Below are 16433 nucleotides of genomic sequence, written 5' to 3'. Positions count from 1 at the left end.
TAAGTTAAAAGGCATTTGAGTACAGTAATAAAAAACATTGAAACATAGTAGCTGACATTCGTCTATGTGTGATGTTTGAATCAAATTCACTGGATAGCATATATACATTTTCATGATGCGTACTCATTTGCATGTATAACCACGGTTTTCATCTGGGCATCACCAGTAAGGCCAGTATTTACTGCCCATCCTTAACTGGCTTTGAGAAAGTAGTGATAAGATGCTTTTTTGAACTGTGGCAGTCCTTCTGAGCATGCCGTTAGGAAATTAGATACAGGATTTAGATGTGATGATGAAAAATAGGCAGTCCAAGTCGGGTTAATATGTCACATGGAGGGCAACCCACAGATAGGAGTGTTCACATGAACATGCTCCTCTTGTTATTCTTTATCATGGGCTTTGTGGTTATGGGAGATGCTGTTTGGGCCTTGCAGTGTATATTATAGATGGTACACACTGCAGCCACTGTGTGGCTATGGTGGAGGGAGTGAGTGGTTGCGGGTGGTTGATGGAAATCAAGTGAGCTGCTTTATCCTGGATGGTGGTATTGATGTTGTTTATATTGTCACCTATACTGAGATACAGTGAAAAACTTTTGTTTGGGTCCTATTCCATAACATCATACCAGAAATTAGTACAATCAAGCTCCACACAAGTACAACAGACAGTGATTGTGGATGATCGCAGTGAATGGCAGTGCTGGATTGAAGGACCGAATGGCCTACTCCTGCACCTATTGTCTATTGTCTAAAGAGAAAAAGAGTGTAGAATATAGTGCAATTACAAAGAAAGCGCAGGTAAAAGAATAGTGTAAAATGAGAGATTGGGACTACACTCTAAGCTTATGAGAGGACTGTTTAGTAGTCTGATATCAGGAGGAAAGAAGCTGTTCCTGAATCTCATTATGTGTGCTTTCAAGCTTTTGCATCTTCTGACCAACAGGAGAGTGGAGAGGAGGGGATGGATGACCAGGGTGTCAATGGTCCTTGATTAGGTTGGCTGTTTTCCCAATGCAACATGAAGAGTAGATGGTATAGAGCTGGAGGATTGTTGATGCTACAGTTATTCAGGTAAGAGTATTCCATCTTCCTCCTGTGCTGTGGATTGTAGATAATGAAAAAGCCATGGGGTGCCAGTAAGTGAGATGGGATATTCAACCTCTGACCTCCTCCAAACCTGGAAGAAGTCCATATTGAAACAGATTAGCATCGGTAGGAATTGCTACAAGCAACGAGAAAGTGCACAAGGAGCTAAACTCACCATTGTGTGACTTCCATGAGGTCCCAATAGGGATTAAAAGTGGAAGTGGTGACAGTGTAAAGGCAATGTAAAATAAGGAAACGGTGAGGAAAAATAGATGGGATGAATTCAATAGTTTGTTAACTGCTTTGGTTATATTGCATACACCTTGCACCGTAAATGCCAACACATGATTGTCTTGTGTAATGTTCTGACAAATCACGTAGAAGGGTGAATATCAATAGTTTTGAGGTAATTGAATGGAATATTAGGATGGGGTGCAGTTAAATTATTTTTAAAGTATGTTTCTAGTGATCTAGTGGGTTACAGAATGTTTGCCACAAAGGTCATTCACCCACACAAGATAGTACTTTGATAATTAAAGTGGGCAAAAAAAGCAGATTAGACTTGATCTAGATTCAAAATAAATGTTTTTTTTTTTGTTTTAATAGTTTGATCCAACCAAATGGGGATGAGGATCAGAGCTCGGGTTTTACGGGGAATAAAAGTAGTTGGGTTAAATGCCAGGAGATGTGTCTTTTCACAGAGAATAGTGGGCCTCCTTGGTCATCTGTAGGAAGGAACTGCAGATGCTGGTTTAAACCAAAGATAGACACAAAAAGCTAGAGTAACTCAGCGGGACAGGCAGAGGGGTCTCGACCCAAAAAGTCACCCATTCCGTCTATCCAGAGATGCTGCCTGTCCTGCTGAGTTACTCCAACTTTTTGTGTTTATCTTCCTTGGTCATCTGTTGCAGGCCCTGCTTTGTTCTGGCCTTTTATAATCTCCAGAAGATAGACATAAAAAGCTGGAGTAACTCAGCGGGTCAGGCAGCATCTCTGGGGAAAAGGAATAGGTGCCATTTCGGGTCAGGACCCTTATTCAGACATCTCCAGTTCATTCCACTCTGCTCTCAGTCTGAAGAAGGGTCCCGACCCAAAATGTCACCTATCCTTTTTCTCCAGGAGTGAAGAAGGGTCTCTACCTGTAACGTCACCATTCCTTCTCTTCAAAGATGCTACCTGTCCCGCTGAGTTACTCCAGCGTTTTGTGTCTCTTTTCGGTGTAAACCAGCATCTGCAGTTCCTTCCTACACAACTTTAATGAACTAACTACACAGCACAGAAAGCTGGAATACTTAAAAGGTCAATGGTTTATTTATTATCATGTGTACAGAAATATAGGGAAAAGCTTGTCCTGCATGCTATCCATCAGATCATGCTATACATGAGTACAATAGATCCTCTTTCGGAACAACATAGAGAGTGGTCACATTCTGGTACCATTATCCAACTTCCAAGTTACTGAAAAATCTGATCTTGACCCAAGGAGATATGCAGTTTCTTATATTCTCACTTTAAGGCCCAATATCTTGGTGGCACTAGATTGATGAAGTAGGGGTCGGCTTCTTCTACTGCTGTTCCATATAGCTGTCGCAGGCTGCCTTTGACTCACTTGCTTACACGGCTGTTGAAGGGGCTCTGCATCAGCCTCGACCGATTCCACGTCTTGAGATCCCTGCGAACATGCTAACTGTTGCCTTCAGCAGCTGCCCTTCTGCTTCCAACTGTAGGAAGGGAACAGAGTTAATGTTTCAGGACAGAGACCCTTCAGTGACCAACATCACAGCTTTATCTGTTTTTTTTGGATTTACACTTTACAAATATAAAACTCTGTATCTTCTAAAGTAGCTTTTCCTTTGCACAGAAAGGTACTGCACTATTGGCCTTGAGACACAAGTATAAATATTAACCCAGCAGCTGAGACAATTGCAGTTAATCAACTAAATAAATACAAAATACAAAGGCAGCAACATTAAAGGTGACCATGAAACTACTAGTTTTTCATAAACTCAATTGGTCACTAATGTTCCTTGGGGGAACAAAATCTAGCCTTAGCTTTGTATCACTGCATGACCTATGTGAAGCCGAACAGACCTCAGAAATGATTAAGCAAACTAATGGTTAAGCAAGCAATAGAGAAGGACAATCAGTTTTGGCTTTGCTGCCAAGCAATTACATTTGGCAGTAGCTTTGCTTGTAATAAGTTTGTTAAAGTTTCCCCGCTTGATGACAGCAAAATGTCACTGGGACTGGTAATTTCACGGTAAACTTTTATTTTTGAACTGACAAGGAAAATGTACTTTGACAAAACTCACATGAAATGACAAATATTTCAAGAAGGAGCCAAACAGAATGGAAACAGGCCATTCTGCCCAACATGTTTATGACCACTATCTGAATGTGTCATCCATTTCCATACAGTCACTGATATGGTACAAGGACCCCACCCCAGAGAGTTGCAAATATAAAATATAAAAATATTTGGCTGCCTTCGTGTCAGAAAATAAGTCAGAGTTAAAAGTACAAGTAAGCCTCCTCTTAGCCCTTCCTGTTTATCGCTCAATTCCATTCTCTCTCGTAAGTTTATCTAGATTTCGCTGAAAGTCATCTTGAAAGGCAATTTGCTACAACCACTTCCTGTGGTAGTGAGTATCACAACCGTTTGTAAAGTGGTTTTGTCCGAATCATTAGTGGAGTTCGAGATTTTATGCTGCCCAGTTACACTGTTCCCCATAAGTGTGAACATTTCTCCCACAGCTAACCTATCAAAACCACAAAATGCTGGAACACACAAGTCGTGCAGCTTCTGTGGAAAGGGAAATGGAGTTCACATTTCAGGCTGAAGACCCAAAACATTGTTTCTTGTTTCTCTTTCCGCAGCCGTTGCTTGACCTGCTGAGCTTTTTCAGCATTTCCGTTTTTTGTAAAACACATTAATATTGGGGAGGAGTCATAAATACCCTAAAAAACAATTTTCCTATCAGGCAGACGATACAAAAACTAGAAAGCTTCTTCCTCTGTCATCAGACTTTTGAATGGACCTCCCATAAGCTAGTGCATAGTCCCGATCTCCCAACCTACTTCATTGTGAACCTTGGACTTTTTCCCTGTTACTGTAACACTATAATGCTGTAACTATACTTTGGTACTTTTCTCTTTGCACTTCCTGTTGAACTTGTGTACTCCTTGATAGTACTCATATATAGTATGATTTGATCGGATATAAATGCAATCACGGCCTTTCACTGTATCTCGATACACCAATAAACCAATACCAAAAAAAAGTGGACTATGGGATACATCTTCACTTGTTGCCTTCTTTGAAAGTAAAATGAACACGATGAACATTTCATTCCTCTTCAATTTAACTTAAAACTAGGGAGGCTGTATACATACAGTTAAATACACAAGCCTTCCTAGTGTCAAGTCAAGTTTATTTGTCACATACACATGCGAGATGTGCAGTGAAATGAAAGTGGCAATGCTCGCGGACTTTTGTGCAAAAGACAAACAACAAAACAACCAAACAAATTATAAACACAATCATAACACACATATTCTTTTACATAATAAATAATAGAAGGAAAAACGTTCTGTAGAGTTAGTCCCTGATGAGATAGGCGTTTACAGTCCGAATTGCCTCTGGGAAGAAACTCCTTCTCAACCTCTCCGTTCTCACTGCATGGCAACGGAGGCGTTTGCCTGACCGTAGCAGCTGGAACAGTCCGTTGCAGGGGTGGAAGAGGTCTCTCATGATTTTGTTTGCTCTGGAGTTGCACCTCCTGTTGTATAGTTCCTGCAGGGGGGTGAGTGAAGTTCCCATAGTGCGTTCGGCTGAACGCACTACTCTCTGCAGAGCCTTCTTGTCCTTGGCAGAGCAATTCCCAAACCAGATGGTAATGTTCCCGGACAAGATGCTTTCCACCGCCGCTGCGTAGAAGCACTGGAGGATCCTCGGAGACACTCTGAATTTCCTCAATTGCCTGAGGTGGTAAAGGCGCTGCCTTGCCTTACTCACCAGTGCTGAGGCGTGTGATGACCATGTCATATCCTCAGAGATGTGGACTCCCAGATATTTAAAACAGTTCACCCTATCCACAGGATCCCCATTTATACTCAATGGAGTGTACGTCCTCGGATGATGTGCCCTCCTAAAGTCCATGATCAGCTCCTTCGTTTTTTTGATGTTCAAGAGGAGGCTGTTCAAGAGGGACTTCGATGTATTCCCTCCCATCTTGACTACATCTATGTTGCTACATCTATGACCAGGCTATTAAAGAAAATGGGGGTGAGGGGTCGCTCCCTCCAACAAGCAATCACATCATTATCAAATTCTGCAGAAAAAAGCAGCAATTGGATTTGGATCAAAAGGAGAGACAACAATTGGGCAGCAAAATGAAGACAGGAGGGTATGGAATTGAGGGGGGTGTAACTGGGACGCCAGGTATCACGGTTGAGCCCTCTGGAGATGTTGAGGGCTTATCAATGAAACGTCAAAGAAGGAGGGTGCCCACCTGATGGCCCCGATGATGTAACTACCCTACCTTTCACCACAAGATACAAGATACAAGATACATTTAATTGTCACATGTGCCAGATGGCACAGTAAAATGAGATAACCATACAGCCATACAATAAAAAAAATAAAGAACACACACTATAGAATTTAACCTATAATCCCCACACAGCAGAATCAAAGTTTCCCACTGTGTGGGAAGGCACCAAAGTCAGTCTCTTCCTCCACTGTTCCCCGTGGTCACTCCAATCCCACTGCAAATATCAAGAATGCCGACTTACTACAGGGATTGAAACATCAAGTCCTATTAGCTCTACCATATTGTATGTGTAATATTGATGACAGATAGACAGAAGGTAAAATCAATCTAATGGTTTCAAGCTGTGGACTGACCCACCTGTGTCCCATTGAAAATGCATGATTTAATCATGGGAAATGTTGAGGCAAAATATCGTAGGTGCAAAATAAAAAAGCTGCAAAAATGTTTGTTTATGTGGTGTCTTTTATATGCAATAGCATCCTAATGTATAAGTAAAGGATGCTAAGAAAAGGAAATATTAATGCATAGGAAAAGGTTGATTACAGAGATCTGTAGTTCGACTATTTTGCTGCATAAACTACACTTCAAAATTCCCACGGTTGTGAAAAGTGAGGAATAATTTCAATTTTCTTCCTTTGGTCATATTACTGCACTCCAAAGTGAAAAAGCAATGAATGGCCAGAGCAATAAATGTTAATCTTGAAAATGGCAAAGTCCAACCAGACAATAAGGGAAAGGCCCAAACTAACAGATACGTAAACAATATCTCAGGTGGGCAATCATAAAACATCATAGACTGACAAAGTGATCCATTTATTGGTATCATCAAATGTTAAAGAAACACAAAAAATAAACAAACATCAACCTCTACTCTCCTTTCCATGGCCCCAACTTACATCAAGTCAAGTTTATTGGTATGTGCACAAGTATGGTGAGGTACAGGTACAATGAAAATCTTGCTTACAGTAGCAGCATCACAGGAACATACACTCAGATACAGACAAAATATGAAATATCCCTTCCAAATCCTTCCTACATCTGCCCTATTCCCCACCCTCCCCTTTCTGCCTCACACCATCACTTGATCCCCATCCTATCTCCCTCCTACTCTACTTATTCACCCCCATTTATCCCTAGCCTACAGGAGACACAAAGAGCTGCAGATGCTGGAATCTTGAGCAAAACGTAAACTGTTGGAGGAACTCAGTGCTTCAGGCACTATCTGTGGAGGGAATGGACAGAGAATGTTTAGGGTCAGACCCTTATTCACACTGATGAAAAGTCCGGATAGAAATGGCATCTGACCATTCCCTCCACAGATGCTGCCAGACTCGCTGAGTACCTCCAGCACTTTGTTTTTATTCAACACCCACACCTCTTCAATTGTCTGTATTGCAAATGCCCTTCTCCTCACTCCATCACTCAATGCTCTTCTCCTGTCAGACTGCACAGCCCATTGCCTCTCCCCATCATCACCACCGACCCATTCCGTCCTCATCCTCACCTCCGTCCCATTCCCCTCCACCCATCCTCACCCACATCCCATTCCCAACGCATCCGTACTCACTCGATCCCATTGCCCCCCATACCAGCCATTATCACCACCATCCCATCCCTAGTGCTGCACATGTGGGTTTAAACCCGAATTAATGGGAGGGAAAGTTCGAGAAGGGATAAGAGCGTAAGATCATGGGCAATAGTGACCGGTGTGAGAGGGGAGGTTACAGTATTATGTATCAATGCACAAAGTATAAGAAATAAAGTGTATGAGCTTGAGGCTCAGTTAGAAATTGGCAAATATGATGTTGTGGGAATTACAGAGACATGGCTGCGAGGACCAGGGCTGGGAACTGAATATTCAGGGGTAGACGTTCTATCGAAAAGACAGACAGGTGGGCAGAGGGGTTGGGATAGCTCTGATGGGAAGGAATTCAGTCCCTTGCAAGGGGTGACATAGAATCAGGAGATATAGTCAGTATGGATAGAACTGAGGAATTGTAAGGGTAAAAAGACCCTAATGGGAGTTATCTACAGGCCCCCAAACAGTAGCCTGGATATAGGGTGCAAGTTGATTCAAGAGTTAAAATTAGCATGTAGCAAAGGTAATGCAATGGTGGTTATGGGAGATTTCAACATGCAGGTAGACTGGGAAAAACAGGCTGGTACTGGACCCCAAGAAAGGGAGTTTGTGGAGTGCCTCCGTGATGGATTCTTAAAGCAGCTTGTACTGGAGCCTACCAGGGAGAAGGCAATTCTGGATTTAGTGTTGTGTAATGAACTGGATTTGATAAGGGAACTCAAGTTAAAGGAGCCATAATATGATAAGTTTTAATCTACAATTTGTGAGGGAGAAGGGAAAATCGAAAGTGTCAGTATTACAGTTGAGCAAAAGGGACCATGGAGGCATGAGGGAGGAGCTGGCCAGAGTTGACTGGAAAGAGACCCTAGCAGGGATGACGGTGGAACAACAATGGCAGGTATTTCTGGGAATAATAGATGTAGGATCAGTTAATTCCAAAGAGGAAGAAAGATTCTAAGGGGAGTAAGTGACCATGGCTGACAAGGGAAGTCAAGGACAGTATAAAAATAAAAGAGAAGAAGTATAACATAGCAAAGATGAGCGGGAAGCCAGAGGATTGGGAAACTTTTAAAGAGCAACAGAAGATAACTAAAAAGGCAATATGGAGAGAAAAGATGAAGTACGAAAGTAAGCTAGCCAAGAATATAAAGGAAGGATAGTGAAAGCTTCTATAGGTATGTGAAGAGGCAAAAAAATGGTAAGACATATGTGGGTCCCTTGAAAACAGAACAGGTGAATTTATTATGGGGAACAAGGAAATGGCAGACGTGTTGGGCAGGTACTTTGGATTTGCCTTAACTAAGAAAGACACAAACAACCTCCCAGATGTAGTAGTGGCCAGAGGACCTAGGATGACGGAGGAACTGAAGGAAATTCACATTAGGCAGGAAATTGTGTTGGGTAGACTAATGGGACTGAAGGCTGATAAATCCCCAAGGCCTGATGGTCTGTTTCCCAGGGTACTTAAAGAGGTGGCTCTAGAAATTGTGGATGCATTGGTGATCATTTTCCAATTTTCAACAGATTGAGGATCAGTTCCTGTGGATTGGAGGGTTGCTAATGTTATCCCACATTTTAAGAAAGGAGGGAGAGAGAAAACAGGGAATTATAGACCAGTTAGCCTGACATCGGTGGTGGGGAAGATGCTGGAGTCAATTATAGAAGATGAAATAGCAGCACATTTGGATAGCAGTAACAGGATTGGCTCAGTCAGCACGGTTTACGAAGGAGAAATCATGCTTGACTAATCTTCTGGAATTTTTTGAGGATGTGACAAGGAAAATGGACAAGGGAGAGCCAGTGAATGTAGTGTACCTGGACTTTCAGAAAGCCTTTGATAAGGTCCCACATAGGAGATTAGTGGGCAGATTTAGAGCACATAGTATTGGGGGGTAGGATACTGTCATGGATAGAAAATTAGTTGGCAGACAGGAAACAAAGAGTAGGAATTAACTGGTCCCTTTTAGAATGGCAGGCAGTGACTAGTGGGGTGCCGCAAGACTCGGTGCTGGGACCATAGCTATTTACAATATACATGAATGATTTAGATGAAGGGATTAAAAGTAATATTAGCAAATTTGCAGATGACACAAAGATGGGTGGCAGTGTGAACAGTGATGAGGATGCTATGAAGATGCAGAGTGACTTAGACAGGTTGGGTGAGATGGAAGATGCAGTTTAATGTGGATAAATGTGATGTTATCCACTTTGGTGGCAAGAACAGGGAGTCAGGTTATTATCTGAATGGTGTCAAGTTAGGAAAAGGGGAAGTTCAACAAGATCTGGGTGTTCTTGTACATCAGTCACTGAAAGTAAGCTTGCAGGTACAGCAGGCAGTGAAGACACCTAATGGCATGTTGGCCTTCATAACAAGAGGAGTAAGTATAGGAGCAAAGTGGTACTTCTGCAGTTGTACACGGCCCTGGTGAGACCTGGAGTATTGTGTGCAGTTTTGGTCTCCAGATTTGAGGAAGGACATTCTTGTTATTGAGGGAGTGCAGCGCAGATTCACGAGGTTAATTACCAGGATGGTGGGACTGTCGTATGTTGAAAGAATGGAGCGACTGGGCTTGTATACACTGGAATTTAGAAGGATGAGAGGATATCTTATTGAAGCATAGAAGATAATTAAGGGATTAGACACGCTAGAGGCAGGAAACCTGATGTTCCCGATGCATGTTCCCGATGTTGGGGGAGTCCAGAACTAGGGACCACATTTAAGAATATGGGGTAGGCCATTTGGAACAGAGATGAGGAAAATCTTTTTCACCCAGAGAGTTGTGAATCTGTGGCATTCTCTGCCTCAGAAGGCAGTGGAGGTCGATTCCCTGGATGCTTTCAATAGGGAGTTAGATAGAGCTCTTAAAGATAGCGGAGTGAAGGGATATGGGGAGAAGGCCAATGGTCACAGTGAATGGCGGTGCTAGCTTGAAGGGCCGAATGGTCTACTCTTGCACCTATTGTCCCCCGACCCCCTCACCAAATCTTACAAAACTCCCATTCCCACAGCATCCATCCTCACTACTGTCCCGTTTCTTTCCCTCCCTCCCACCGTCCTATTCCCCTCCCCGTCAATCCTCACCCCGTCCAATTCCCCCATCCTCACCCTCCCCCCCTCCCATTCTCCCCCCCATCCATCCTCAGCCTCTTCCTATATACCCCCCCCCCCCAATCCTGACCATTTCCCCTGCACCCTATTTATTACCGTTCCATCCTCCTCATCCCATCCATTCTCACCTTGCCCCCCCCCCCCCTTCTTCATCCCTGTCCCATTCCCTCCTCCCCCCATCCCATTATCTTCCTACACCCATCCTACCTCGTCCGATTCCCACCCCATGCTCATTCCCGCCCCCCAACCCATCCTCACCCCCATTCCCACCGCATCCACCGTCCCATTTCCCCACCATCCCTCGCCCCTGTCCCATTCCCATCCTCCGCCCATGCAGACGGTCCCGCCCCGGCCTGCGTGCGCCGCCGCCGACCCGCACTCTGACCGGCGGAGTCGCCGCCGCGGGAGAGAGGAACCACCCCCGCCGCCTCCATTGCCAGGTCAGTCAGGACCCCCGTGCACTGCGGGCGACCTTCGCTCCCCGCCCGATGTCCCTCTCCCCACCCCCGGCACAGCTCCGGGCTGCGTCCAGCTGCCGCCCACCCCCACCCTCAACTCTTCACCCAACCCCCCCCCCCTCATCTCCACTCCCACACTCACCGCTTCATCACCCCCCCCCCCCCCCCCCCCGGCCCCTCAACCCCGCTTACACCTCCACCCTAATTCTTCACCCCATCTCCTCGCCTCCATCCTCACTCCAACTCACCGTCACACCGCACCCGTCACTCTCTTTCATCCCAACCCTCGCCACCACACTTCACCCCCTCCACTCTCACCCTCCTCTCAACCCCCACCCGGGTCCGGGGTCCGTACAAGAACGTTGTATTTGCCGCACCCGCGTTAAACAAGGACCATTACCGCTAGCCCCTCCTTGCATCTGTCCCATGTTTGTTTAGTCTACGGGTTTGGTCGGGTGGCAGAGAGAGGGTGAGGGGCAGCCTGTGCAGGGAGCTGCGCTCTCTTGCCATTATAATGCCGGCCGGCCTCCTGCGTTATAGCTGCAACTCGGGTATTTAGCATTTTCGAAAGCTGGGTTGGAGCATCCAGAGAAGACTGTGTACATTAAAAGTTTCAGTTTCACATGTGGTGCGTGTGGTAGAGTTGCTGGCGTCAGGCTTCGCTTGGGGTTAACACCTCTAGTAACAGGTTGGACGCAAAGTGAAACTACTGGATATATTGTGTTATCACTTTTGATGTCTGTACAAGTTGTTATTGTATTCCAAATGTTGCACTTCCCCTTGACCACTAACGTGTTTGTAACCGATACAAAGTGTCCATGCTTCCATAGAAGCATAGGTACTTGGGGACGGCCTGGTCCATCTACACTAATCCTATTTGCTGGCTTAATGCCCATATCTCTTTACACTTTTCCTATCCAAGTATCTGTACAAAAAAGAAAGATAAACGTACTGGAGTAACTCAGCCAGTCAAGCAACATCTCTGGGGGGGTACACAAAAATGCTGGAGAAACTCAGCGGGTGCAGCAGCATCTATGGAGCGAATGAAATAGGCAACGTTTCGGGCCGAAACCCTTCTTCAGACTGGGGGGGGGGGGGGGGGGGGGAGAAGGAAGGAAAAAAGAGAGGAGGAGGAGCCCGAGGGGGGGGGGGGGGGGAGGGATGGGAGGAGACAGCTCGAGGGTTAAGGAAGGGGAGGAGACAGCAAGGGCTAGCAAAACTGGGAGAATTCAACGTTCATGCCATCCGGACGCAAGCAACCCAGGCGGAATATGAGGTTCATATTCAATACTCAAACATCTCTGGGGGACCTGGATATGAGACGTTTCTGATTGGGACCCTTCTTCAGTCCCTGAAGCTTCACCTATCCATGTCCTTCAGAAATACAAAGTGAAACCACTTGTTATATCATGGTATCACTTTTGATGTCTGCCAGGTTGTTACAGTATTTCAGATGTTTCACGCTGAGTTACTCCAACACTTTGTCGTTTTTTGTAAACCAGCATTTCAAAGGTTTCCAAGGTCTTTTATTGTCACGTGTACCAATTAAGGTACAGTGAGTGATATTCGATTTACCATTCAGCCACACTAAAAAAAAGCAACATGACACACAACTACATAAAAGTTAACATAACATAAAGGACATTTGCAGTTCCTTGTGTCAACAAGTATATGTCCGAATGTCTTTAAAACGTTGTCATTGTTTTTGCCTCTGTCACCTCCTCTGACAACTCATTCCAGATGTTAAAAAATATCCTTTAAAGAAATTTCCCTCTCGCCTGTATCCATTAGTGCTAGTGTGTAGGAAGGAACTGCAAATGTTGGTTTTAACCAAAGATAGACACAAAAAGCTGAAGTAATTCGGCGGGACAGGCAGCATCTCTGGAGAAAAAGGATGGGTGATGTTTTGGGTTGGGATCCTTCATCAGACTGAATTCAAATGTAAGTCCCATATAAATATGAGTTGTGGTTACTAACTCATGTAAGCCAGAAATTATTTAACCCATTGTATTAAGTGTCATGCTGCTTATTTTCCTGTACTAACCAATAAATTGTCACATTTTATCTAAATTTTGCTATTCAAATCATATATGTAAGTCAGCACAACCAACATTAGGTTCTAACTAACTTATCTTGGGGAAACAAATATGGGCATGGGGTTTACATTTAGCATAATTTAAAGAGCATTTCAAGAGTGTATTTGTCACATGCCCTGGATATGAACCAGACACTGAGATTCTCATTTGCTGCGGTTTTTCAAGCACATTTGGCCTTTCTAGATTAAATTGCAAGAGATTACACAACTACAGTTGCATTCCCTGAAATTCAGAATATTATGGGATGCTTTGATCAGTTTTTTATGATTACAAACACAGGGCAAGAAGAAACTATTTCCATTGTTAAATGACTTGCAAATGAGGGGAAATAGCTGATTTGTCCTATTTGAACAATTACATTCTAAATTTTTGCATCTTGGATTAGGAAGCACTTCTATGAAAAGGGAGGTACGATGTTGGAGCCTGGAGAGAAGGAATGGGTGATTATTCGGGACTGAGGAAGGGTCTCGACCCGAGACGTCACCCATTCCTTCTCTCCAGAGATGCTGCCTGTCCTCCGGAGTTAGCGCTAGACTCCCCTAACCTTGGGGAAAAATACTCAATTTGGAACTCTTATTTCTTTTCAAGCTCACACCTGTCTTCTTCTCTGGCCTTTATCCAACAATCTGCCTATCAACTAAAGGGGCTGTCCTACTGCAGCAACATAATTGGCGAGTTTAGAAGAGTTTGCCCTCGGCTCGTATTCGCAGGATGGGCGACACGAGGTCCTAGGAGGTCTTTGTAATTCTCCTTCATGCTCGAGATCAGTCCCCACATACTCGAGGCCTCAGCTGGGTCGCGGTGTATTTTTCAACATGCTGAAAAATACCCGCGAGTAAAAAAAGGTTGCCATGGAAAAATTCAATATTTTTTTTACTCGTAGGTTTAGTCGAAGTAAGTCATAATAGGTCGGCATGTTATTCGTAGGTAATCGAGGGTAGCCGAAGGTAATCGAAGGTAGTCGTAGATAGTCTTCAACATAGTCGAAGGGAGGTCGAAAGAGATCGAAGGAAGTCGTCTTCACTCTCCACCATTCGGTGTCCAATTTGCCCGAAGCTAGTCGAAGCTGGTCTTCAACATAGTTGAAGGAGGTCGAAGGAGGTCTTCTACATAATGGAAGGAGGTCTTCAACTTGACATTAGGTTGCCGCAGTGGGACAGCCCCTTCACCCCCCCCCCCTCACCTGTGTTCACCTATTACTGGCCTCCACTATCCCAGCTTTCTTTCCCATTCCCCTGCAATCAGTCTGAAGATGGGCTCCGACCTGATCCGTTGCCTATCCAAGTTCTCCATGGATGCTGCCTGACATACTCCAGTCTCTCTTTGAAAAATTCCTCTCACTGTCCACCCTATCCATGGCCCTTGTGATCTTATGTACGCCTCTATAAGATCTCTCCTTCGCCTCCTATGTTCTGATGATGATAAACCCAGCCAATCCACTTTCTCCTTGTAATGACTGCCCTCCATTTCATGCCACATCCTGGTGAAACTTTTCTGCATTTTTTCTAATGCTACTATATCTTTCCTGTAGTGCGGCAACCAGGACAGTACACAATACTCCAAGTACAGCCTAACCAATGAGTTATTTGTAATGCGACAACCCTATTCTTGTACTCAATGCCTTGGTCAATGAAGGCAAGCATGCCAAATGCCTTTTCCACTACCCCATCCACCTGTGTCGCTATTTTCATGAAATTATGAACATACACATCAAGATCTCTTTGTACATCAACATTCCTAATGTCTCTGCCCTTTACTCTGTATATCCTGCAGGCATTTGATGCAGCAACTATTTTCCCCCTCAATGTATTTGTATCCCTTTGATTCCTACTTAAATTTGCCTTCCCTCTTTTGTACCTCTCATTTAAAAGCAAGCAATTGTGGCTTATTTAAGGAGTTTGCCTTCAACATTGAGTTCCTGTTGGTGCTATGGATCAACAGATATTATAAGGTCATAAGTGATAGGAGTAGAATTTGGCCCATCAAGTCTATTCCGCTATTCAATCATGGCTGATCTATCTCTCCCTCCTAACCCCATTCTCCTGCCTTCTCCCCATAACCTATGACACCTGTACTAATCAAGGATCTATCTCTGTCTTAAATATATACACTGACTTTCCCTCCACAGCCTTCTGTGGCAAAGAATTCCACAGATTCACAACCCTCTGACTAAAGACATTCCTCCTCATCTCCTTCCTAAAATAACGTCCTTTAATTCTGAGGCTATGACCACTCGTCCTAAACTCTTCCACTAGTGGAAACATCCTCTCCACACCCACTCTATCCAAGCCTTGCATGCAGGTGTCTGTTGATTTGCCTTGTTTAGAAAAGTTGTTAATGTTTTCAGTTCAGAGTCATTTCATCGGAGGTTCTGAAGAAAGATAATTGATTTTTAATGTTAGGTATGTTTCTCTCCGTGACCATTCCAACCCCTGCCTTTTCCATTCAGAATGAAAAAGATCTCTTGAGATTATCACATCTTGTGCGTGAAGAAATAATGGTAATTGTTATTTTTCTTGTCCTTTGGTTTCCCTTGGGTCGTCGTCCCAAGCAGCCTTATAGCCAACTAGTTATATTAATGATGCAGAGTCATTGTGCGTGACATAGTAAACAGCTTTACACAGCAAGATCCCACAAACAGCAGCATGTTGATTGAGATATATGTTGATCAGACACTTGAGAAGAACACAAGCTGAATTGTGAAGCTGAAATCGGGATGTTTGCCAGAATGTTGTGAAACAAAGATCGCTTCAAATGCAGATCAAAATTGGTATTGTCTGATCACAGTGTAAGGGAACCTCCAGAGAGGGTCGGTGCCAGGGCCAACCTGTTGCAAGACCACCTGTGTGCTAGGAAAGTTGCATTATTCTATCCAATTCATACTTTGCAAGGTCTTTTGAGATTCCTAATGTCACTGCCCTACAAACAGTTTTTAACACAAATTCCTCTGATTTGAAAACTAATTACAAAAGATTTATTGTAAGATTGCTTGCGTAAGAATATTGGACATCAACCTGTAAGGTATTCCATGCATATTCATCTATCTGTCCAAAAAACTCTTGCATACCACTATCATTTCAACCTCCACTACCACCCCAGGCAGTATGTTCCCCCCACTCTGCAAAAGAAACACTCCCCACACATCCACTTTAAAAATTGCTCATCTCACGTGAAACGTGAAAGCTACACCTTCTAATCTTTGACATTCCCACACTGTGGTAAAATGGTCTGACTGTCCACCCTATCTAAAACTCTCAACATTTTATACACTTCTGTCAGGTCTCCCCTCAGCCTCTAACACTCTAGAGAAAACACTCCACGTTTATCCAATCACACGCTCGGTGTTGCAATTCTTCTTCTTATTGAGTCCACACACAAGATTCGTTCAGCCAGAGCTGGACATACATCTCGGCATCTGCATACAATGGTGTCTGTCTTGCGCTTCTTGTGCGTGGTGGTGGAAAGATTGGTGAAAACAGGGCCGCAACGTGAACGCTCTTTCCTTGACCCCAGTTTTGCACTAACCCTGCACTAATTCCATGTTATTCTTCCC

The 16433-nt window shown here is 44.0% G+C and overlaps 1 protein-coding gene and 1 long non-coding RNA gene across 4 annotated transcripts in view; one reads left to right on the top strand and one right to left on the bottom strand.

The window, feature by feature from the left end:
• Positions 1-943: 943 nt before the first annotated feature.
• The window catches only part of prrg4 (proline rich Gla (G-carboxyglutamic acid) 4 (transmembrane)), a 39334-nt gene continuing 23844 nt past the window's right edge, over positions 944-16433 (top strand). Inside the window, exon 1 of one of the 3 annotated variants that reach the window (XM_055649248.1) lies at positions 944-1070. In XM_055649248.1, coding sequence (XP_055505223.1) covers positions 1018-1070 — 53 coding nt within the window. In that variant the 5' untranslated portion in view covers positions 944-1017. Of the gene's footprint in view, positions 1071-10635; positions 10767-16433 lie in introns of those variants that run through there. The other 2 variants (XM_055649246.1, XM_055649247.1) reach the window with 2 other exon arrangements.
• Positions 2389-16433, bottom strand: part of LOC129705621 (uncharacterized) — a 72159-nt gene continuing 58114 nt past the window's right edge. Inside the window, exon 4 of the long non-coding RNA XR_008724925.1 lies at positions 2389-2806. This is a non-coding gene — a long non-coding RNA (uncharacterized LOC129705621). The remainder of the gene's footprint in view (positions 2807-16433) is intronic.

Source organism: Leucoraja erinacea, chromosome 18 (assembly GCF_028641065.1).
Source record: "Leucoraja erinacea ecotype New England chromosome 18, Leri_hhj_1, whole genome shotgun sequence".
In the NCBI taxonomy this organism is placed as follows: Eukaryota; Metazoa; Chordata; class Chondrichthyes; order Rajiformes; family Rajidae; genus Leucoraja; species Leucoraja erinaceus.
The sequence above is the reverse complement of the archived record's forward strand: the minus strand, read 5'-3'. Positions and strand labels throughout refer to the sequence as shown.